Raw genomic sequence first — 19,556 nt, 5'->3', positions numbered from 1 at the left:
ATGCTCCACAGAAGTTTTTCTTTCCCCTCTGGCTTCTCCGTCATCCAGTCCTGGGCTCTGTTTCAAATATTAGAAAAAAATAAAAGCTTCTTAGCAGCACAGAAACTAAGTAACTTGAAGGAGAGAGCTGGGAGCCAGAATGCTGGATTGGGCAGAGGAAAGAAGAAAACGGAAAGTACCCTTTGGCAGAAATTAGAGGCATGTGTTTAGATTCGCCATCTAGCTTTCAGATAGAGTTTTTTTGGTAGTAAATATAAAATGAAATCTATGTATTGAGTACCTTTGGTTTCATTAGATGACTGTTAGCACCACTTTTTAGTATTTACTCCAAAGCACTCACTTTTCATACATTAGCTCACTGAATCTTCACAATAACCCATGAGATGATACTTCTAAGTTATAGCTGAGAAAATTGCGTCTGAGTTAAGTAACTTGCTCAGGATGACAACTATAATAGCATCAAAGCAAGGATACAAACGCCAGCCCGTCTGCCTCCAAAGCCAAGTCAAAGGTCTTCTCTTAGCTACCACACTAAACTGCCTGCTATTTGGCATTTTTCAATATCTTATCTCAGTTCACAGCCAATCAATGAGTATTTATTATTCCCATGTTTTAGGAAACAGGCTCAGCAGGATACCACTACCTGTCCAGGGCCACAAAACCAGTGTGTATCAGAGACTCTGGGCCACAGTGTCTAGCATCTCTCCTAAAGAGCTCACCCCGCTGGTGCATTGCCCACTGCTCAGGCAGATGTGGGCCACATAGGTGCATTTCTCCCTTCTGGGTCCCCTGGTTTCCTGTGTCACCTGCTTTCACCTGCTGCTACTTGCTTGATAATTTTCTTATTTGAAGGAGGTTGGAATGAGGGAGGCAGGAAGAGCCTGGGAGGATGTGAGCTGTTCACAGTTGCTCTGTGGGCCCTGTGAATGGAGTAGTATGAACATCCATGAGAATTTGCAGCTTCTGCAGGCTCTGGAAAGATGTCTGTCTAAAAACCACTAGTAAAACTGAGTCAGCCATATGCTTGTTTCTTTAAGTATGTGTTTTAGTATTTGACTTCTTTGGGAGAAATAATTTTTTTGTTTAGGATAACTTGTTCTGTAACTTTTTAATTAATATTTATAATTTTTCATATTGAGTGAGAAAACCTGGGTGAAATGCCTAGCATGACACCTAGCACTTAAGGTTGAATAATTGGGGCAGAGGATTAAGTTCCTGGGCCAGAGTTGATGCTTAATGTCAACCCCCTCCTCAAGTCAAGCCATCATCTCCTCTTGCCTGCATTGCTTTCATGGCATCCTAACTAGTCCCCCAACCCCACCTCTTCTCTTGCCCCTCTCCATGTAGCAGACAGAATATTCTCTCCTTCCTGAAAAACAACCAGGTCAGGCGCGGTGGCTCACGCCTGTAATCCCAGCACTTTGGGAGGCTGAGGCGGGCAAATCATGAGGTCAGGAGATGGAGACCATCCTGACTAACACGGTGAAACCCCGTCTCTACTAAAAATACAAAAAATTAGCCGGGCGAGGTGGCGGGCGCCTGTAGTCCCAGCTACTCGGGAGGCTGAGGCAGGAGAATGGTGTGAACCCGGGAGGCGGAGCTTGCAGTGAGCTGAGATCGCACCACTGCCCTCCAGCCTGGGTGACAGAGCGAGACCCCGTCTATGGCCTTGGAAACATTTACCTCACAGAAGCAAGCTGTGTATCTGCTGACAGAAAGCAGGGCAGACTGGAGGCAGCTGTCTGAAGAAATAAGAGCTTTCTTGCATTCATTCAACAAATATCTGATCAAGCAGCTTTTATGTGCAGTGAGCACAATTCCTGGGGTCCAGTGATTACGGAAACTAAGTCTTTGTCCTCATGAAGTTTATAATGTAGCAAGTAAACTAGAATGCAATTGGTTTTGAAGAATTCAACATGGAGGTGGGGTCTCCTTTAAAGAAAAAAAACAGAGAGTTAAAATAATTGAAATTTATCAAAAAGAGCTTCTTATGACCAAGAGTCACTCCCACGCACCCACAAATTAAGTATAAAGAATGGGCACAGTTTAATTTGGCAAATGCAAATTTAAAAGCAGGGGTTGTAATATGAATATAATAAAATGAAATTCATGGCAAAAAGCAGACATTTTATATTGATATAGGCTACAATCCTCTAAGTCAATAAAAAAAAGTTATGAGTCTTTATGCTTCAAAAGCAATGCATCAAAAGATGTAAAGATCTGAAGCAAACACTCCCAGAAAACAAAAAGAACAGACACAAAATAGTAAAGGGAGATTTTCACACAGTGCTCTCTTGAATAGATCAAATAGACCAAAACTTCCAAGAATATAGATTTATTTAATGGATGTGTAAAAAGACATTTTACCATTCAAACAGAGAATATACCTCCTTTTCTAGTACCTGTGAAACATTTATAAAAGTTGAATATATGTTTTATCAAAGAGAAAATTCTCAATAAATATCCCAAAGCAAAAAACATGTAGGGCATATATTTCACTATACTGCAATAAAATTAGAAACTAATAGCAAATGGTTGCCAAAAAAATACAACAACAAGAAAATTTAAAAACACTTTCTAAAAGAAAAATAAGCAACTGACATTAGAAACCAATGACAATGATACTACAAATGGAAACGGGATATCCCCAAAGGTCTATCAGAAGAAAGTTCACAGCCTGGAGTGCTTTGCTTACTAAACAAGAAAGAGTAAAAATAAATAAGCATTCAATCCAAGAGTGGTAGAGTGGAGAGGAAATAAAATAAACATAAACAAAAAGAACAGATTTAATGAAGATATAGCAGAAAGTGTATTTGAAAAAGCAAATCCCAGAGCTAGTTTTTTTTAAGAGTAATAAAGTGAACAGACTTTTGCAACACTGATCAAGAAGGGAGAGAGAAATCATAAACACATAACATGAGGCATGAGAAAGGGGATAAAACAAATACAGAGATTTAAAAAAGTAACCGAATAACTGTATATAACACTCTACTAATGAATCTGAAAAGGTCCAAATTTATATGTCAAAGTACCAAAATTAAGGAGAGAGAGAACATGTGAAGGAACAAAACCTACCTAGAAGGATTTACCAGTAAATTAAATATCAAGAACCAGCTAATTCATGTTTCATAAATTAATGGATGCATGTACAATAGGTGGATGGAAGAAGGGATGAATAAATGACTGGATAAACGGAGAGATGGATGGATGAATAGGGCCTCAATACGTAGAATTGGAGATTGGTAAAGGGGCCAAGAATGGAGGAGGGAAGAAGAGAGTTTTATGACTGGCTAAGGCTGATGCTTGACCTCCAGCCAAAACAATCTTGGCCTGCACCCACTCAGCCTGGCAGAAATCCCTTCCAAAAGTCCTAGGTTTGGACCATGGCGGTGGCCGATTCCTGTAATCCCAACGCTTTGGGAAGCCAAGTCTGAAGGATTGTTTGACCCCAAGAGTTCAAGATCAGCTTGGGCAAGATGGCGAGATTCTGTCTCTACTTTTATGAATAAAATATAAAACAGAAATCCCAGGTTTGGTCTTTCCTGAAACTGACAAGCCCTGCATACAGGACTAGAAGGCCAGTCATCACAGGCTAATCCAGACAGATCAATTAAACCGGGAGAACCAGAAAGCCTGACAGTGTCCAGGCTCTCCTAGTGACCTGCCCTTCCCTCCCCAACCCTCTGTTTCCTCCCCAGGAGCTCGCAGGTGCAGTCTCTCCAGGGGGCGGTGAGAGCCATGAATAGTAAGGGTTTTAGCTCAAGCACACAGAGGCGTTTAGCTGCCCAAACCTAATCCCCCAATAATCGGCTTATGTAAATTCCTACTTCAACCCCTTCCCCTGCAGGTCCTAGCCCCGAAATTCTCTACATTGGGAGACTGGCATGGGAGAGGACCCATCATTCTGAAGGATCACTGCTAGTGGAATGATGCAGCAAAGATTGTTTCCCCTGCTTCTAAAAGCATAAAACCAACAATAACATTTAAGAACGTTTTGAAAAGGAAAAAACCATCAACCCCGGTCCTAGGATGTCAACACAGTCGTGCTCCTTTCTCTGTAGCCCTTGTCCTTTCTCTGAGTCCTTGTCCACTTGCACACAGATCCTATTTGACAGCTAATTGTTTTGTTTAGCATCATCCATTTCCAATCTTGCTATCCTGTTATCACGATTCTTTTTCTCAGCTGTAAAATATGTCATTGAAAAAAATATTATCACTTTACAGTTTTTGGCTAAGGTGAAGATTAATACAGGTTATTGCTTCAAAATGTAACATTTGCTGTATTAGAACTGCCACATAGGGAGAACAGAGGAGCAGAAAGAGGAGCAAATCAGAGAAGCTTATTGCAAATATTAGTTTTTGTAGTTGTTGTTTGTTTTTCGAGATGGAGTCTCTGTTGTGCAGGTTGGAGTGCAGTGGCGTGATCTCAGCTCACTGCAACCTCTGCCTCAAGCAAAGTGATTCTCATGTCTCAACGTCCCGAGTAGCTGGGATTACAGGTGTGCGCCACCACACCTGGCTATTTTTTGTATTTTTAGTAGACATGAGGTTTCACCATGTTGGTCAGGTTGTTCTCAAACCCCTGACCTGAGATGATCCACCTGCCTCGGCCTCCCAAAATGCTGAGATTACAAGCGTGAACCACCGCACCTGGCCTTAGGTTATGTTTCTAAAGATCCCTTTTTACCAACTAATTTTCCCCAATCCACCCTCCAATCCCTCCTCTATACTGCCGCCAGAATGAGTCTTGCAACCTGTAACTAAACATACTATTCCCATGTTCAAAGCACACAGTTGTATTTGTCTGGGCTGCCCTCTCTTCCACCCCTACACTTGTATTATAATTCCTACCCAGTCTTCACCACCCTTCCACCGGGCACCCAGCAGTCAGAGCTCCTGCCCTGGACAGTGTACTTTTAGATGGCCCTGCTCTGGCCCTCCTCCAGTGCTCACCCAACCCCCATGCCCCACCTTCTAGAACATATTCTGGGAATCTGGGACCCCTGAATTTCTGTTCAAATGACCATGAGCCCATTTCCAGGGCCTGGATAAGGCTATTCCCTAGGCCCATGTGGGCTGGGAGTTCACATCATATTCACAAGACCCTTCACAGAAAAGGACAGAGCTAGCGGGTGGGAAAAGAATGGGGATGGGGATGGAGTCTCCATTTGTACCCTTATCATGGCCCCCATAAATGTCAGAGCCACCCTTGCTTCAAGGCCTAGTTTAAATGCCATCTATCCCATGAGTAACCTCTGATCCCCCAGCTAGAATCTTCTACCTCTCCATCCCTAACTCTAATTTCACACTCTCGCATTCAGGACTGTCTGTCTTATATTAGTCATGTTGTCATGTCTTCTCCCTTCCAATAGCTGTTAGTGCCTTGAAAATAGACACAGAACTTTCCTCACCTTCATGCCCACCTCCCCATCCTACCCCACTCCCCGCCTACCACCATAACCTAGCAATTTATGCAACACCGTTTTAATTTATAATGAAACTGTATTGTTTCTTTTGGAGGTGGGTAAGATGGGTGGTGGTGTGACAACCCCAAAGTCTCAGTGACTTACAACAATAAAGATTTATTTCTCACTCATGTTATATGGTTGGTTGCGGGTGTGCTCCATGGTGTCCAGTCTGCACGAGCAACCCCAAACCAACTTTCTCATAGCTGAGCCCATCCAGCAATCCCAACGAGTCTTGCTCTATCCCCAGGCTGGAATGCAGTGGCACGATCTCGGCTCACTGCAACCCCTGCTTCCCAAGTTCAAGCGATTCTCCTGCCTCAGCCTCCTGAGTAGCTGGGATTACAGTCATGCGCCACCATGCCCGGCTAATTTTTCACTTTTTTCAGTAGAGATAAGGTTTCACCATGTTGACCAGGCTGGTCTCAAACTCCTGATCTCAAGTGATCTGTCCGCCTTGGCCTCCCAAAGTGCTGGGATTACAGGCGTGAGCCACAGCGCCGGGTCCAGCAATCCCTTGTAAAGCTTCTGCTCCATCAAGATCAACGTTAGGGCTGCTCACATTCTATTGGCTGATGCAAGTTGTATGGTCAAGCCTGGCAATGGGGCAGGGAAGTATAGTTCCTCCACTTACAGGGAGGTGCTGCCAATCACATGGCAGTGAGTGGGGCTATATTATTCTCTCCCAGGGAAGGGAGCCAATAGTTGTTAACAATAATACAGTGGACCACAATAAAATTTACAATATACCAACTGTGTGCTAGGCATACTGCTAAATGCTTTACCTACCTTTTTCTCGTTTAGTCCTCACAATTCTGTCATTGTCCCCATTTTACAGAAAATGACTAAGGCAAGCATAAATTCTATAATTTGCCTAGGATCACAAAAGTGAATAGACAAGGAATTTCCACCCGGGTAATGTAACTCCAGAGCCCTTTGCTCTTATCCACTAAGCTGGAATTCATTTGTGAATTTATTGTGCCAGGTCCTATACCAGATCTTTCAGAGAGAGTGGTACCTGGGAATTCATTACTTATTCATTCATTAATTAACATTTGATGAACACCTATTCACTGGGAGTAGATGGGGTGGGGAAAGGCAGAGAAGATAAATAAGTAAATATTACTAAGTGGGGATAAGTGTTAAGAAGAATAAAACAGAAGGATGAAGACTGTGTGTGTGTGTGTGTGTGTGTGTGTGTGTGTGTGTGTGTGTGTGAAGGAACAATTTTATTTATTTATTTATTTTAAAGAGATAAGGTCTCACTATGTTGGCCAGGCTGGAGTGTTGTGGCTACTCACAGGTGCGATCATAGTGCACTACAGCCTCAGACTCCTGGCCTCAAGTGATCCTCTTGCCTCAGCCTCTGGAGTAGGTGGGATTACAGGCTCACCACCATGCCAGACAGACGGTGCAATTTTAGATATTGTGGTCAGAGACTTCACTGAGAAGGTGCCATTTGAGTAAAGACCTAAAGAATGTCAGCTCCTTGAGGGCAAGGACTTTTATCTGTTTTGTTTGAAGTTGTGTCCCCAGGAATTAGAACAGGGCCTGGCTCATCGTAAGCTCTCGGTAATAATGTGTTGAACGAATGAAAGGAGGTTAGGGAGGGAATCGTGGATAACTTGGGGGAAGAGTGTTTAAGGCAGAGGAAACAGTGAAAAGTGAAAAGACTCTGAGGTGAGTTCCTGAAACAACAAAGAGAACAAAGTGGCTAGAGCTGAGTGAGCCCCAGGGAGAGAAGAGACAGCTCAGAGGGATAAAAGATATCCCTGGGCTCATTATAAAGGCTTCGGCATAAGTCAGTGAAATGGAGAGCCACTGCGGGATTTCGAGCAGAGAAGTGACCAGAATCTGACTTGTGTTTTCATAGCATCATTCTGGATGATGTTGGAGAATAGACAGAAGGAGGCAAGTCCAGAAGCAGGAAGACCAATTAGAAGTCCCCTCCCTCAATGAAATAATCAATATTAGTGCTGGGCACTGTGCAAACTGAAATGGATAAATTCGGGAACCTACCCAGTACAGTGACTGTTAAATTCTGCAGTGCATCTTAATCTCCTGAAATACTTAGGCTTTAAAAATGCAGATTTCAGACCCCACCCCCACCTCCGAAAAATCCTGGTTTCATGGGTTTGGGTTGTGGGTGTTGGGATCCTCCTTCCCCACCTGTGATTCTGAAGCAAGCGGTTCCTGAACTCCAGTTAGAGGCTCACTGGCGCTTAATAAGCATCTGATGAATTAACAACGGATACGGACTTTTCCAGGGTTGAATGTGTTGGAGAAGGAGGTTAGTAAGCGGCTCCCCCAGCCCAGGTGGGTAGCAGGACCCCCTTACCGCCCCCAAGCCTCACATAAGGCGGGGCTCTCCTTCCTCCCTTGCTCCCTTTCCAGGGCACAAGAGAGGGCTGGTCTCGGGAAGCCCGGGCGCGGGGAGTGGGGAGGAACCGGTGGGAGTCCCTGTCGGGAAAGGGCCCCCGGGCCCCGCGAGACAAAGGGCGGTGTCCTATAAAGGCGGCGGCGGCGCGGCGTCCAGGCGAGGGCGCACACGGCCGGCGAGGGCGACGGCGACGGCGCGGGCTCTTTGCGAGGAGGTGCGTGGACTCCGGGGGTACGTGGGCGCCACCAGGGCCGGGCTCGTGGGCCTGCGGGTCTCTCGCTGAGCCACACTCACCCGGGAGAGCAGGAGTGCGGCCGAGACTTGGTAGCAGCCACCGAGCCAATTCGATGGGAAGACCCGGGGACCTTCCGCGGGGCAGGGGCGGTGGCTCGGGTGCTAGGCCGACTCTCTAGCGTGTTGGCGGGGCCGCGTCGCTTTTATGCGTGATGCCGCGTACCCACTTATACCGCGCCCGACAGCGCGTCTCCCAGAGCCCTTCAAGGAGCTCGCGCATCCCTGAGCGACTCCCGGACACCTGGCAGATTCGAAACTTCAGCCACGAGATGCTTTCCTGGACTCCCTAAATACTTAGTCATTAGGCAAGGCAATGGTTTGCAAGGGGGAGCAAACGTTATAATAAGAAAAACGGAAAGGCCTGGAAGCGAAGCGGGCAAGGGAAGAAGGTTGGGCAGGTATTCGAGGTGCGTCCAGGCTGCACGGTGCAGGGATTGGGTGCATCTTAGAACAGGTGGCTTCCTCCAGCGTGAGGCTACTGTGAACGGCGCTGAAGAGCAGAATTCATACTGTGTGCTGCTGATTTAATATATCAACATGCAGAGTTGTGTGAGAAAAGTGACTTGCAAAATATATATGGTGATTTTAAAGGGTGTGTGTGTGTATGTGTGATACACACACCAAACTGGCTGCGGCTGGGGAGTGAGACCGAGTAGCTAAACAGGTAGGGAGCCTTTTATGCTTTACTTCAGGCACATGTGTATGCTTGATTTATTTTTTTCTTAAATGAGCTCGTATTACTTCTATACTAACTTCAAAAGGCAGAGCTGTGCCTCATATTGGAGGTTAAGCACTGTTCCCCAATCTAACTATATAAACCACCCTTCACGGCAAGTATTTTCACTTACTTTCAAGAGAAAGGTGAAAGAAGAGACAAATGCACCGGACCAAATTCCAGGAAGATAAATTTAAAGCTGAATGAAGAAAGAGCTGCATGTGTGTGAATGCCTGGGACAGGCCCCCCAGTGTTAGCTGTGAGCCTGTGCTGCACCCTTTCTGGTGAACCCGGGCTTCGTGTCCAGGAACCCCTGGCACAAAAAGTAGCAGCTCCTGTTAGGGGCATTGGTCACCTTGGGGGAGTGTGTCCTTCTTTTCTTTGCTAATGTGTTACCTTCAGTAGCGACAATATAAACAGAGGATTTATGCGTATCTATGTTCCTGGTGTTTCTACCTGACTTTCCTCCAACCCAGGCATTCTTAACCTGGGGTACCCAACCCCCATCCACCCAGGGATATACAGATAGAATTCAGGGGTGCTATGAATTTGGATGGAGAAAAATTACATCTTTACTTCCACTAACCTTTCATCTAAACATAGCATTTCCTTTATTTATGAATGTGGGTAATAAACTGTAGTAGTATTAGCTGTGGTGGTGAATTTGTCACCAATAGAAATCATAGATGCGTGCATTTCATGTCACAGATGTTGCAGATCTTTTGAAAACATCATTTACGTATCACTTTTTAGAGATTATCATAATAAGTCTAGTTATTTAATGTGTTAAATATGAAGCACATGTATTGCTATATTGTATTTTATTTTAATAACTACTAAATATAATTAGTTATTTTCTGTGTCTATGTATTTTTAATTTATGGACTTAAAATAATTATTCTGAGACGAGAACCAAAGCCTTTTTACTTTATGTATTTAAAAATCATTGTTCTGAAAATGAATCTGTCCCTAGGCTTCCCCAGACTCCTAGAAGGGTCCATGGTACAAAAAAGGTTATGAACCCTGACCCGGCAGGAGTCCTCAGTGGTGACGTAAATGCATCAATATCCAGGCCTGGGACACAGGCTATACCACTGATTCCCTGTGTGGCCTAAATGCTTCACCTCTGTTTTGGCATTTATCAAATGTTCTCCGATTCTGTGGCATCTAGTCTTTTTTTTTTTTTTTTTTTTTTTTTTTTTTAGCTCTTACATTACTCTGAGATCACAATTAGCAGCAATCAGTCCTTGTGACTGGAAAAACACTAAATGCAGTTTTCCTTTGATTTAATAAGTACTTCAGTAATTTTCCAGTGACCTCTACTTTGAGCTTTTCCAGCTTGTTAAACCACTGATTTGTTTCCCCTTTGGAGAAGGAGACGAACACACTTGAGGATAAATCAACAAGGAATGATTAAGCACCTCCTAGGATGGAGACTACATTTTAGAAGCCAGTTTTCTCTGTTTTTTTGTTTGTTTGTTTGTTTGTTTTTCTGTCTGTTTCTAGTACAATAGGATAGAGCCCTCTTAGAAAAGAACAACACAGTTAGTTTATCCTGCCTAATCTTTTTTCCTCCCAGCTTGAAAAAGACCCCCCATGGGACTATGGTTGACTTAGTGAATGAGCTAAACCCTCTTTTGATAAGAGAAGCATGAATGTAACGTTGCTGCCACAATCCTGGCCAGCGTCAGTGTGAACAAAACTAGATAGTTTTCTACCTTAAAATCCCCTTGATTCAGGTTCAAACTTTTATATTTTAGGTATACTTGGGTATAGTTCTGACAACACTCAGGTTTTCATTGTAGAACCAAAGGTCAGATTATTCAGAAATGACTTAGGTTAGATAAAAGGCAATGGGGCCAGACATGGTGGCTCACGCCTGTAATCCCAACACTTTGGGAGGCCAACGCAGGTGGATCACCTGAGGTTAGGAGTTTGAGACCAGCCTGGCCAACGTGGTGAAAACTCATCTCTACTAAAATACAAAAAGTAGCTGGGTGTAGTGGCGGGCACCTGCAATCCCAGCTACTTGGTAGGCTGAGGCAGGAGAATCACTTGAACCCGTGAGGTTGCAGTGAGCCGAGACTGCGCCACGGGAGGTAGAGGTTGCAGGGAGCAACAAGATTGGCCACTACACTCCAGCCTGGGTGACAGGAGCAAAACTCTGTCCAAAAAAAAAAGGGAAATGGGCGGGGCATTGTAGCATTTCTGAGTAGAATGAGGTCCTGGGGATCACCTGGCCCACCCCTTTCAGTTTTGGAAGGCTACTTGCCCTGTCTGGGAGCCCGCTAGAATGCCTGGCTAGCTACTGCTTCTCTGCTCCTGCAGTCGCAGTGCTTCCCTCACACGTTAATACAATCAGCCAGCTCCTCAGCATTCAGCAGCAAGCACAATACCTGGCTCGCAGTGTCGGCAAATGTTGGTCCCAAAGCTTGGAGTGCATAGTATTGTAATTGGTCCTTGGGTCCAACTAGGAATGTCTCCAGGGAGAGAGGATGTGGGTGCAAGCGGACAGTGGGGTGAGCTGGAAGCCATGCGGTGACCTTGTGCTGCTGTGCTTCCAGTTCACCATGAATTCTCAGCACAGCACTGGACTCTCCAACCTAGACACAAGCAGGAAAGGCAACAAGAAAGGAACTGGGATGGGGAAATGTCCAGGGGGCAGAGAGGTGATTGAAAAATGCAGTTGGTGCAGTGGTTCACCCATAATCCCAGCAATTTGGGAGGCTGAGGCAGGAGGATTGCTTGAGCCCAGGAGTTCCAGGCCAGCCTGGGCAACATAGTGAGACCCTCTCTCTACCAAAAATAGTTTTTTAAAAAAAGAACAAAAAGAAAGAAAAATGCTTTTCTTTGCAACAATGATGCTTTCCATGTGTATAGGGAGGAAATTGCTACATTTATTTAGCATCTATGTGCCAGACACTTTATAATGCATTTCGTGTAATCCTCACAAAAGTCCTGCTGATGGCTGTATCTCCCTCCGTTTTCCAGAGAAGAAAACCGAGGCTTCGAGAAGTTAAATGATAACTAGGACATCGAGAGCAGAGATTCAAAGCTGGATGTTTCTGCTCTAAAGCCCATAAGCATTTAAAACATTTCTTCTGTTATGAAGCAAATAATACATGAATAATTTATTATAAAAATATAAAACAGCCGGGCACAGTGGCTCACGCCAGTGAGCATCTCCAGGCCCCCCGGATGTTTCCCCATTCCAGTTCCTTTCTTGTTGCCTTTCCTGCTTGTGTCTGGGTTAGAGAGTCCAGTGCCGTGCTGAGAATAATCCCAGCACTCTGGGAGACCGAGGCGGGCGGATCATGAGGTCAGGAGATCGAAACTGTCCTGGCCAGGATGGTGAAACCCCTTTTCTACTAAAATTACAAAAAATTAGCTGGACCTAGTGGCGTGCGCCTGTAGTTCCAGCTACTAGGGAGGCTGAGGCAGGAAAATTGCTTGAACCTGGGAGGCAGAAGTTGTGCCTCCCAAGAAGTGAGCCGAGATTGCACCACTGCATTCCAACCTGGCGACAGAGTGAAACTCCATCTCAAAAAAAAAAAAAAAAAAAAAAAAAAAAAAATATATATATATATATATATATATATAAAAAACAATACAAAAAAAGAATAAAACACCACAAGTCTCTCTTTTTTCTCTTCTCCCAATCTACTGTCCTTCTCCCAAGGAACCACTGTTGACAGTTTGGCCTGAATCCTTCCAGGTTTTTGGTCTACACACACACACACACACACACACACACACACACACTCCGCCATATATTCCTGTAAAGTGAATCAAAAGAGCACATAAACAAAGCTCAGGCCTTCTCTAATGCATGACAACGTCTTCATTAGGAAGAAAATGATGAATTACAACATTTACTTTTCTCTGTTTTATTTGTAGAGATAATAATTGCAATCATTAATTTTTTTTTTTTTTTTTTTTTTTTTTTTTTTTTGAGACAGTCTCGCTCTGTTGCCCAGGCTGGAGTGCAATGGTGCGATCTCGACTCATTGCAACCTCCACCTCCTGGGTTCAAGTGATTCTTCTGTCTCAGTCTCCTAATTGGCCCTGACTACAGGCATGCGCCACCACGGCCTGCTAATTTTTTGTATTTTTAGTAGAAATGGAATTTCACCGTGTTGGCCAGGCTGGTCTTGAACTCCTGACCTCAGGTGATCTGGCCCCCTTGGCCTGCCAATGCTCTGGGATTTCTGGTGTGAGCTACTGAGCCCCGCCAATCATTAAATATTTATTGAGCCTTTACTATGCACCAGACACTGAGCTAAGGTACTTTATGTGTATCATTTTATGTGTCCTCCCAATGATGCAGTACTCCTGAACTGCTCTTTACTTATGAGGCATTTGAAACACAGAGAGGTTAAGTAGATTGCTCAAGGTCACACAGCTAGGGGGAGTAGAACCAACAGCCAAACCAGGGTTCTGGCCTTGGAGTGAGCCTGTGCTCTTGACCACCATGCACATGGTTCCACCGATGGCTGAGTTATGTGAAGACTCCTGTAGAGTCAGGGCTTGGTGGTAGGAGAAGATCTGGCCTGCTCTTTAAAGAAATAGGTAAGTAGAGAGTGGGGAGGAAATTCAAGGAACAGAAAATGACACTGTGCAAAAGGGTAGAGTTGGGAATATTCATGAGTCTTTGGAGGAACCAGAAAGGGCCCAGTGCCCAGGGGAGCTAAGCGTGGAGCAGGCAGCAGACCAATAGCAGTAAGCCAAGAGCATCAGACTGCCTGGGGCTGCACCTTGGCTTGTTTGCCAGTGCCTCCCAAGTGTTCCTATTAGCACATGTTAATCCAAGCCACCTGAAAAAAGGGGCCTGTGCCTCTAGGAGTGAAAAATGGCTGCATTATGCTTGACAGTATATGATGATAAACCACTCTCCTAGACTCGGAAAGGTCATCCAATGCAGCCCCGAAGAGGCCCAAGTATCTTCTACAGAATACATGCCAAATAACCACTCCCACCTGCCCCTTGTCTTTTCATTTTTGTGAGACTAAACACCCCCACTTCTGTTCTTCATACAACAGGGTTTCAAGACCCTTCATCACTCTGTTCCTGCTCCTCTAAATATAGTCCAGTCTGGATATTTTAGTTCTTACAGAGAGGGGCTGAATCCTCCCAATGTGGTCCGCCAGCTAATAAGAGAGCTGTATTGTCTTCTCTATTCCAAATTATGAAACCTAGAATCATTTTCTTTTTTTACTTCATTCTGAGAACACACTGTTGGTTCATACTCAACTCTCTGTTGGTGACCCGGCGTGGTGACCCACGCTTGCAATCCCAGCACTTTGGGAGGCTGAGGCAGGTGGATCACCTGAGATCAGGAGTTTAAGACCAGCCTGGCCAACATGGTGAAACCCCGTCTCTACTAAAAATATAAAAACTAGCCAGGCATGGTGGCAGGTGCCTATAGTCCCAGCTACTCTGGAGGCTAAGGCAGGAGAATCGCTCAAACCCGGGAGCTGGAGGTTGCAGTGAGCTGAGATCGTGCCATGGCACTCCAGCCTGGGTGACAGAGTGAGATTCCATCTCAAAAAAACAAACAAACAAAAAAAAGAAAACAAACTTTCTATTGGCAAAACATATATTGTATTCACACATAAACTCAATCGATATTGTACCTGATTCTGAACAATCAGGAAGAGTTGGTTATGAAGGAAGAAATAGGAGTATTGGGACAAAGCAATCTTTCCACTGGAGGCTTCAAAACAGCCAGGGAGAAAAAGCTGAAGGGTGTTGTTCTCACCTTCCCCTGTCATCTACTACATTTTTTTCTCTTGTCAAAAAACCTGAAAATGAGGAAATGAATCACCTAAGCTCTGAGTCAAGAAAATCTAACATCTCAGGTTCATGGCAGGACATGTGATAACAATCAGGCCTCTTATAAGATACTGGCCCTGAGGGCCCTTTCTCTTTCCATCTCAGGAACTCAGACATGACCAGGAAGATCTTCACAAATACCAGGGAGCGGTGGAGGCAGCAGAATGTCAACAGCGCCTTTGCCAAGCTGAGGAAGCTCATCCCCACTCACCCTCCAGACAAAAAGCTGAGCAAAAATGAAACGCTTCGCCTAGCAATGAGGTATATCAACTTCTTGGTCAAGGTCTTGGGGGAGCAAAGCCTGCAACAGACGGGAGTGCCTGCTCAGGGGAACATTCTGGGGCGCTTCCCTCAAGGACCCCACCTGCCAGGTCTGGAGGACAGGACTCCGCTTGAGAACTACCAGGTTCCTTCACCTGGCCCAAGCCACCACATTCCTTAGTGTGGCTCTTGGCTGTCATCTCCCAGGGCAGCACTTGCTCAGAAGTCACTGCCTGTGGACAGACTTTTGCATGTTCCAGAGCTGACCTGATGATAACTTGTGAAGCATGAATTTTAGCTTCCTGGGAGGTGGCTCAGGCACAGCTGCAGGGAGCTGAAAGGAGCCATGAGGAATGTCACTTGTGGGCTCTCACCCCCCAAGATGTCAGGTAGAGCCGCCTACCTCTGCCTATTTTAAATCCAGGTTCTGAATAAGACTTTTGGAGAAAAAATTCTAAGTTAAAAAAAAAAAAAGGTTGAAAATCACTGTTTACTCAACGTCTTCAGTTATAAGAAAGAAGTTTTCTCATAATGGATCTCAGATGAATAAGTAGAATATGCTTCCTTCAGAACATATTTTAAAGTTTGTTTTGAAAAATGAGATTTGATCAAGGGTGAACAACATAAATTTAAGATTGATGGGCTGGGCACAGTGGCTCACGCCTGTAATTCCAGCACTTTGGGAGGCTGAGATGGGCAGATCACCTGAGGTCAGGAGTTCGAGACCAGCCTGGCCAACATGGTGAAACCCCGTTTCTACTAAAAATACAAAAATGAGCCAGGTGTGGTAGTGCTCACCTGTAATCCCAGCTACTTAGGAGGCTGAGGCAGGAGAATCGCTTGAACCCAGGAGGGGGAGGTTGCAGTGAACCAAGATTATACCACTGCACTCCAGCCTGGGTAACAGAGTGAGGCTCAGTCTCAAAAAAAAAAAAAAAAAAAAAAAAGTTCTCTCATAATGGATCTCAGATGAATGAGAGTAGCAGCATATACTTCCCTCAGAACAGATTGAAAGATGGTTTTGAAAAATGAGATGTATTTGATCAAAGGTGAACAAAACAAATCTTACGATTGATGAATAGAAAGATAACCCCTGCAGAAACCAACCTGGGAGACTTGTGGGAAAAATCTGTGGCGAAAAGACACCTCCGCCCCCAGCCCCGACTAAGGTGTGGGGATTACAGGAATGCGGCAGAGGTATGTGGAACGGTTCTGTGTCCTTTCAACTCTGTGAAAGTGTGAGGTGCTACTTGTGCTGAGCCATTTGTACATATGTGATTTCTAAAGTCAAATAGTGGATTATATCTGTGAGAGGAAAGGACTGGATAATTTATGTGTTAGAGCTCATAGTTTTCTTATGAAAAACAGTTAGCTGAAACAAGTTAGCTAAAGCCTTCGTTTCACATGTTAGGCATTAAAACGTTTCACTCAGCCTGAACTCCTGCTAATTTAAAACCTGTAAAATTCAATTATGATTATGAAAATCCAAACATTACCATTTAACAACTCATTTAACAGAGAGCTTAGTTTAAACAAAACATTTAGAGAAAACAATAGAAATGTAATACCAGACTCTAATGAACTAATGAATTTGTAATTTGTCTTCTTTGCTATGGAGCATTAGCCGTCTCCAAAAAAAAAAAAGTTTTCTCATAATGGATCTCAGATGAATAAGTAGCATATGCTTCCCTCAGCACAGATTTTAAAGTTGGTTTTGAAAAATGAGATGTATTTGATAAAGGGTGATCAAGCTTAGTCTTAGGCTGGGAGGACTGGTACCCAACAAGTCGGTGAAATAGCACGGATCTGGCAGAATCCATCACCATATGCCACCCTGATGATACTTGGAGTCAAAGATAAATCCCATAGTTGAACCTGGAATACAAATAATGTCATTTGATTATCTCTGGGACATTTTCTTTCCCCAGAGTTCTTGACAGTACATTGGTTTTAAAACCTTCTGAACCATAGGTAGGAAATTGATGGATTTGAGATTAGGGATTTCCAGTGTATACACAATGGAGGAATTTAAATTTCCTGCCACTCAGAAGGTGTTTTACTTGTGAAAGGTTGAAATGAGCCTCCTTGGTGTGGTGATTGGAAGAAAGCTGGATGAAACTCTTACAATCTCATTCCCCTGAAATAGAAAGGTCATTATGTCATTAAACTCTATACAGCAATCGTACTTGTAACACAATGCATTTATCTGAACCAGTAAGATTTCCTTCTAGGCCCTTTATTTAAACTGCATTTTGTCAACTTCCCAGCATAGTCCAGGAAAACACATAATCAAAGAGATCAAAATGGTTTCCCTGAATGTGCATTTTTGTTCCTCACTAGCTTATGTGGACACAAGCTTACCCCCAAATTACCAGGTGATAGTACATTTCAAAGTTTTGATGACAGTTGTCAATTAACATCACTTACTCTCTCATCTGAAATTAAATCAAAATAACACTTTTTACGGTATTTTTATATCAGCTTTGTTTTAACATGTTGCCAAGGAAAGCGTAGAGTATCTCTTTGCCTAGATATAGGATTTTGCCTCTCTACCCAGGATGAGTCCACTTTTCTGCTGCTGGGGCCATGATCTGTGTCAAAGGGGGCCATGATCTTCTTTGACAAAGAGGGCCTTTCCACTGAAATGTAACAGAGTGCTCCTGAAAAGTCATGAGGAGATCAAGTTCTCATTAACCTATGTGAGGGGGATATCATTTAAAGAAATCTTGCAAATAATCCTATAATAAATAAATGAACCTTTAAATCATTAATTTATGTAATTCACCTCCTAAATGATTTCTTTTGCCTGCTTGCATTTTTGTACACCAAGTCGTGTTTGGTTAAAGCGACTGTTAAACCAGGTGTGTTGGCATGTGCCTGTAGTCCCAACTACGTGGGAGGCTGAGATGGGAGGACTGCTTGATATTAGGAGTTTGAGGCCAGCCTGAGCAACATGTCTCAAAGAAAAGAAGGAAAGAGAAAAAAAGAAGGTGTCTGTCAAAAGGAAAATATAGTCAATTGTGGACCAAAACCTTGAGACTGGAAGCTAACTCAAAAATCATTCTAGATTCTTCTCTGGTGTCCTATACTTAAGGCTTGGTGATGCAGTAGCAAGAATTTATTATTCAAAAACATTATGGTTCACTAGATGGTACATCCGTTTATAGATCATTTGAGCCCAACAGAATAGTTTCAACAGATTATATAACTATGCTACTCTGTAACTTAAACAAAAGTGGGGGCGGGCGCCACGGCTCACACCTGTAATCCCAGCACTTTGGGAGGCCGAGGTGGGAGGATCACTTGAGGCCAGGAGTTCGAGACCAGCCCGGACAACATGTTGAGACCCCATCTCTAAAAAAAATTAGCTGGGGGTGGTGGCGGGCGCCTGTAATCCCAGCTGCTCGGGAGGCTGAGGAGGAAGAATCGCTTGAACCTGAGAGGCGGCGGTTGCAGTGAGCCGAGATCGCACCACTGCACTCCAGCAGAGAACAGACTCCGTCTCAAAAAAAAAGTGTTTAGTCTGCTATGGACACCACTAGAAACTTCTAGAAACCGGGTATAAACAGGTCCATTGATTCATATAGATCATTTGATGGGCTAATGCCAGTCCCTCATTTTACGGAGGAGAAAATGGTTCTAGAGGGATTTGAAGTGACTTCCAGAGGTCACATGCACAGTTAGTGGAAACCCAGGACCCAGATCCAGGTCTGCAGACACTGTGTTTAGCCTTTCTAGAGCCCTGTTCAGCCACCAAGTATTTTAGGATTGAAAATGAAAAAGCACCTATCATTATGCTAGTCTCTTTTCAATAGCATTCAGTAATCTTCTTCATATTATGTCTTTTTACTGAAATTCAATTATTGTACTATGTAAAATGTGATTAGATATATCAACCAAAGATTTTATTTGTTGATGTTTTGTGAATTTTTAACCATTGATTATAATTTGTTATTTAACTGTTAATTTATTGCAAATAAATTATTTAAGAAAAGAAATTGTTCTTTTCATTTAAAGAAAAATTTCATAAATTTACCAAGCACATTCAGCCCTTCTCTCATCTTCACAGCCACTATCCTGGCTTTGACACGTCCCCGCCACCTCCCACCAGCTCCCCCATGGTCTTTAGTATAGAAAAAAGCCAGCATCACCTGAAATCAATCTTCTTCCTCTTCATGCCACTTTTCTCACAGCTCCATAATGGTCCTTCTCAAATCACAGCTGTATTCATATCACTTCTCTGCTACAAAACCTTCAGTATCTTATCGACCAGATTGAGACAAATGCCATCCCCTAGCAAACCAGGCCCTCTGCAGCCTGGCCCCAGTGTGTCCTTCCCTTCACCCTTCACAGTGCCTGTACGTATTCTACATGCCAATGAAACTGCTTTACTTAAAGATCCCTGAACATGCCCACTCTTTGCTACTCGTGACTTTACTCCTGTGATGCCAAATGCTTGAATTAATGCCCCCATTCTCACTTGTTCTACTCACCCCTCCACCTGTGCCAAATTCCACATGGCTGATCTTTTTTCTTCTGGTTGGAGTGCAGTGGCACCATCACTGCAGCCTCAAACTCCTGGGCTCAAGGGATCCTCCTGCCTCAGCCT

General features: G+C 44.0%; 1 protein-coding gene across 1 annotated transcript; it reads left to right on the top strand.

The window, feature by feature from the left end:
- Window positions 1-8,016: 8,016 nt before the first annotated feature.
- TAL2 (TAL bHLH transcription factor 2) lies at window positions 8,017-18,939 on the top strand. The gene is made up of 2 exons (XM_050761872.1): window positions 8,017-8,059; window positions 14,792-18,939. The coding sequence occupies exon 2, from the start codon at window positions 14,802-14,804 to the stop codon at window positions 15,126-15,128; it is 327 nt and encodes a 108-aa protein (XP_050617829.1). The 5' UTR covers window positions 8,017-8,059; window positions 14,792-14,801; the 3' UTR covers window positions 15,129-18,939.
- Window positions 18,940-19,556: the final 617 nt, after the last annotated feature.

This window comes from Macaca thibetana, chromosome 15 (assembly GCF_024542745.1).
Source record: "Macaca thibetana thibetana isolate TM-01 chromosome 15, ASM2454274v1, whole genome shotgun sequence".
Classification (NCBI taxonomy): Eukaryota; Metazoa; Chordata; class Mammalia; order Primates; family Cercopithecidae; genus Macaca; species Macaca thibetana.
The sequence above is the reverse complement of the archived record's forward strand: the minus strand, read 5'-3'. Positions and strand labels throughout refer to the sequence as shown.

Coding starts and splice junctions, on each gene's coding strand:
- TAL2 (XM_050761872.1), top strand. CDS start 14,802: ATGACCAGGAAGATCTTCACAAATACCAGGGAGCGGTGGAGGCAGCAG.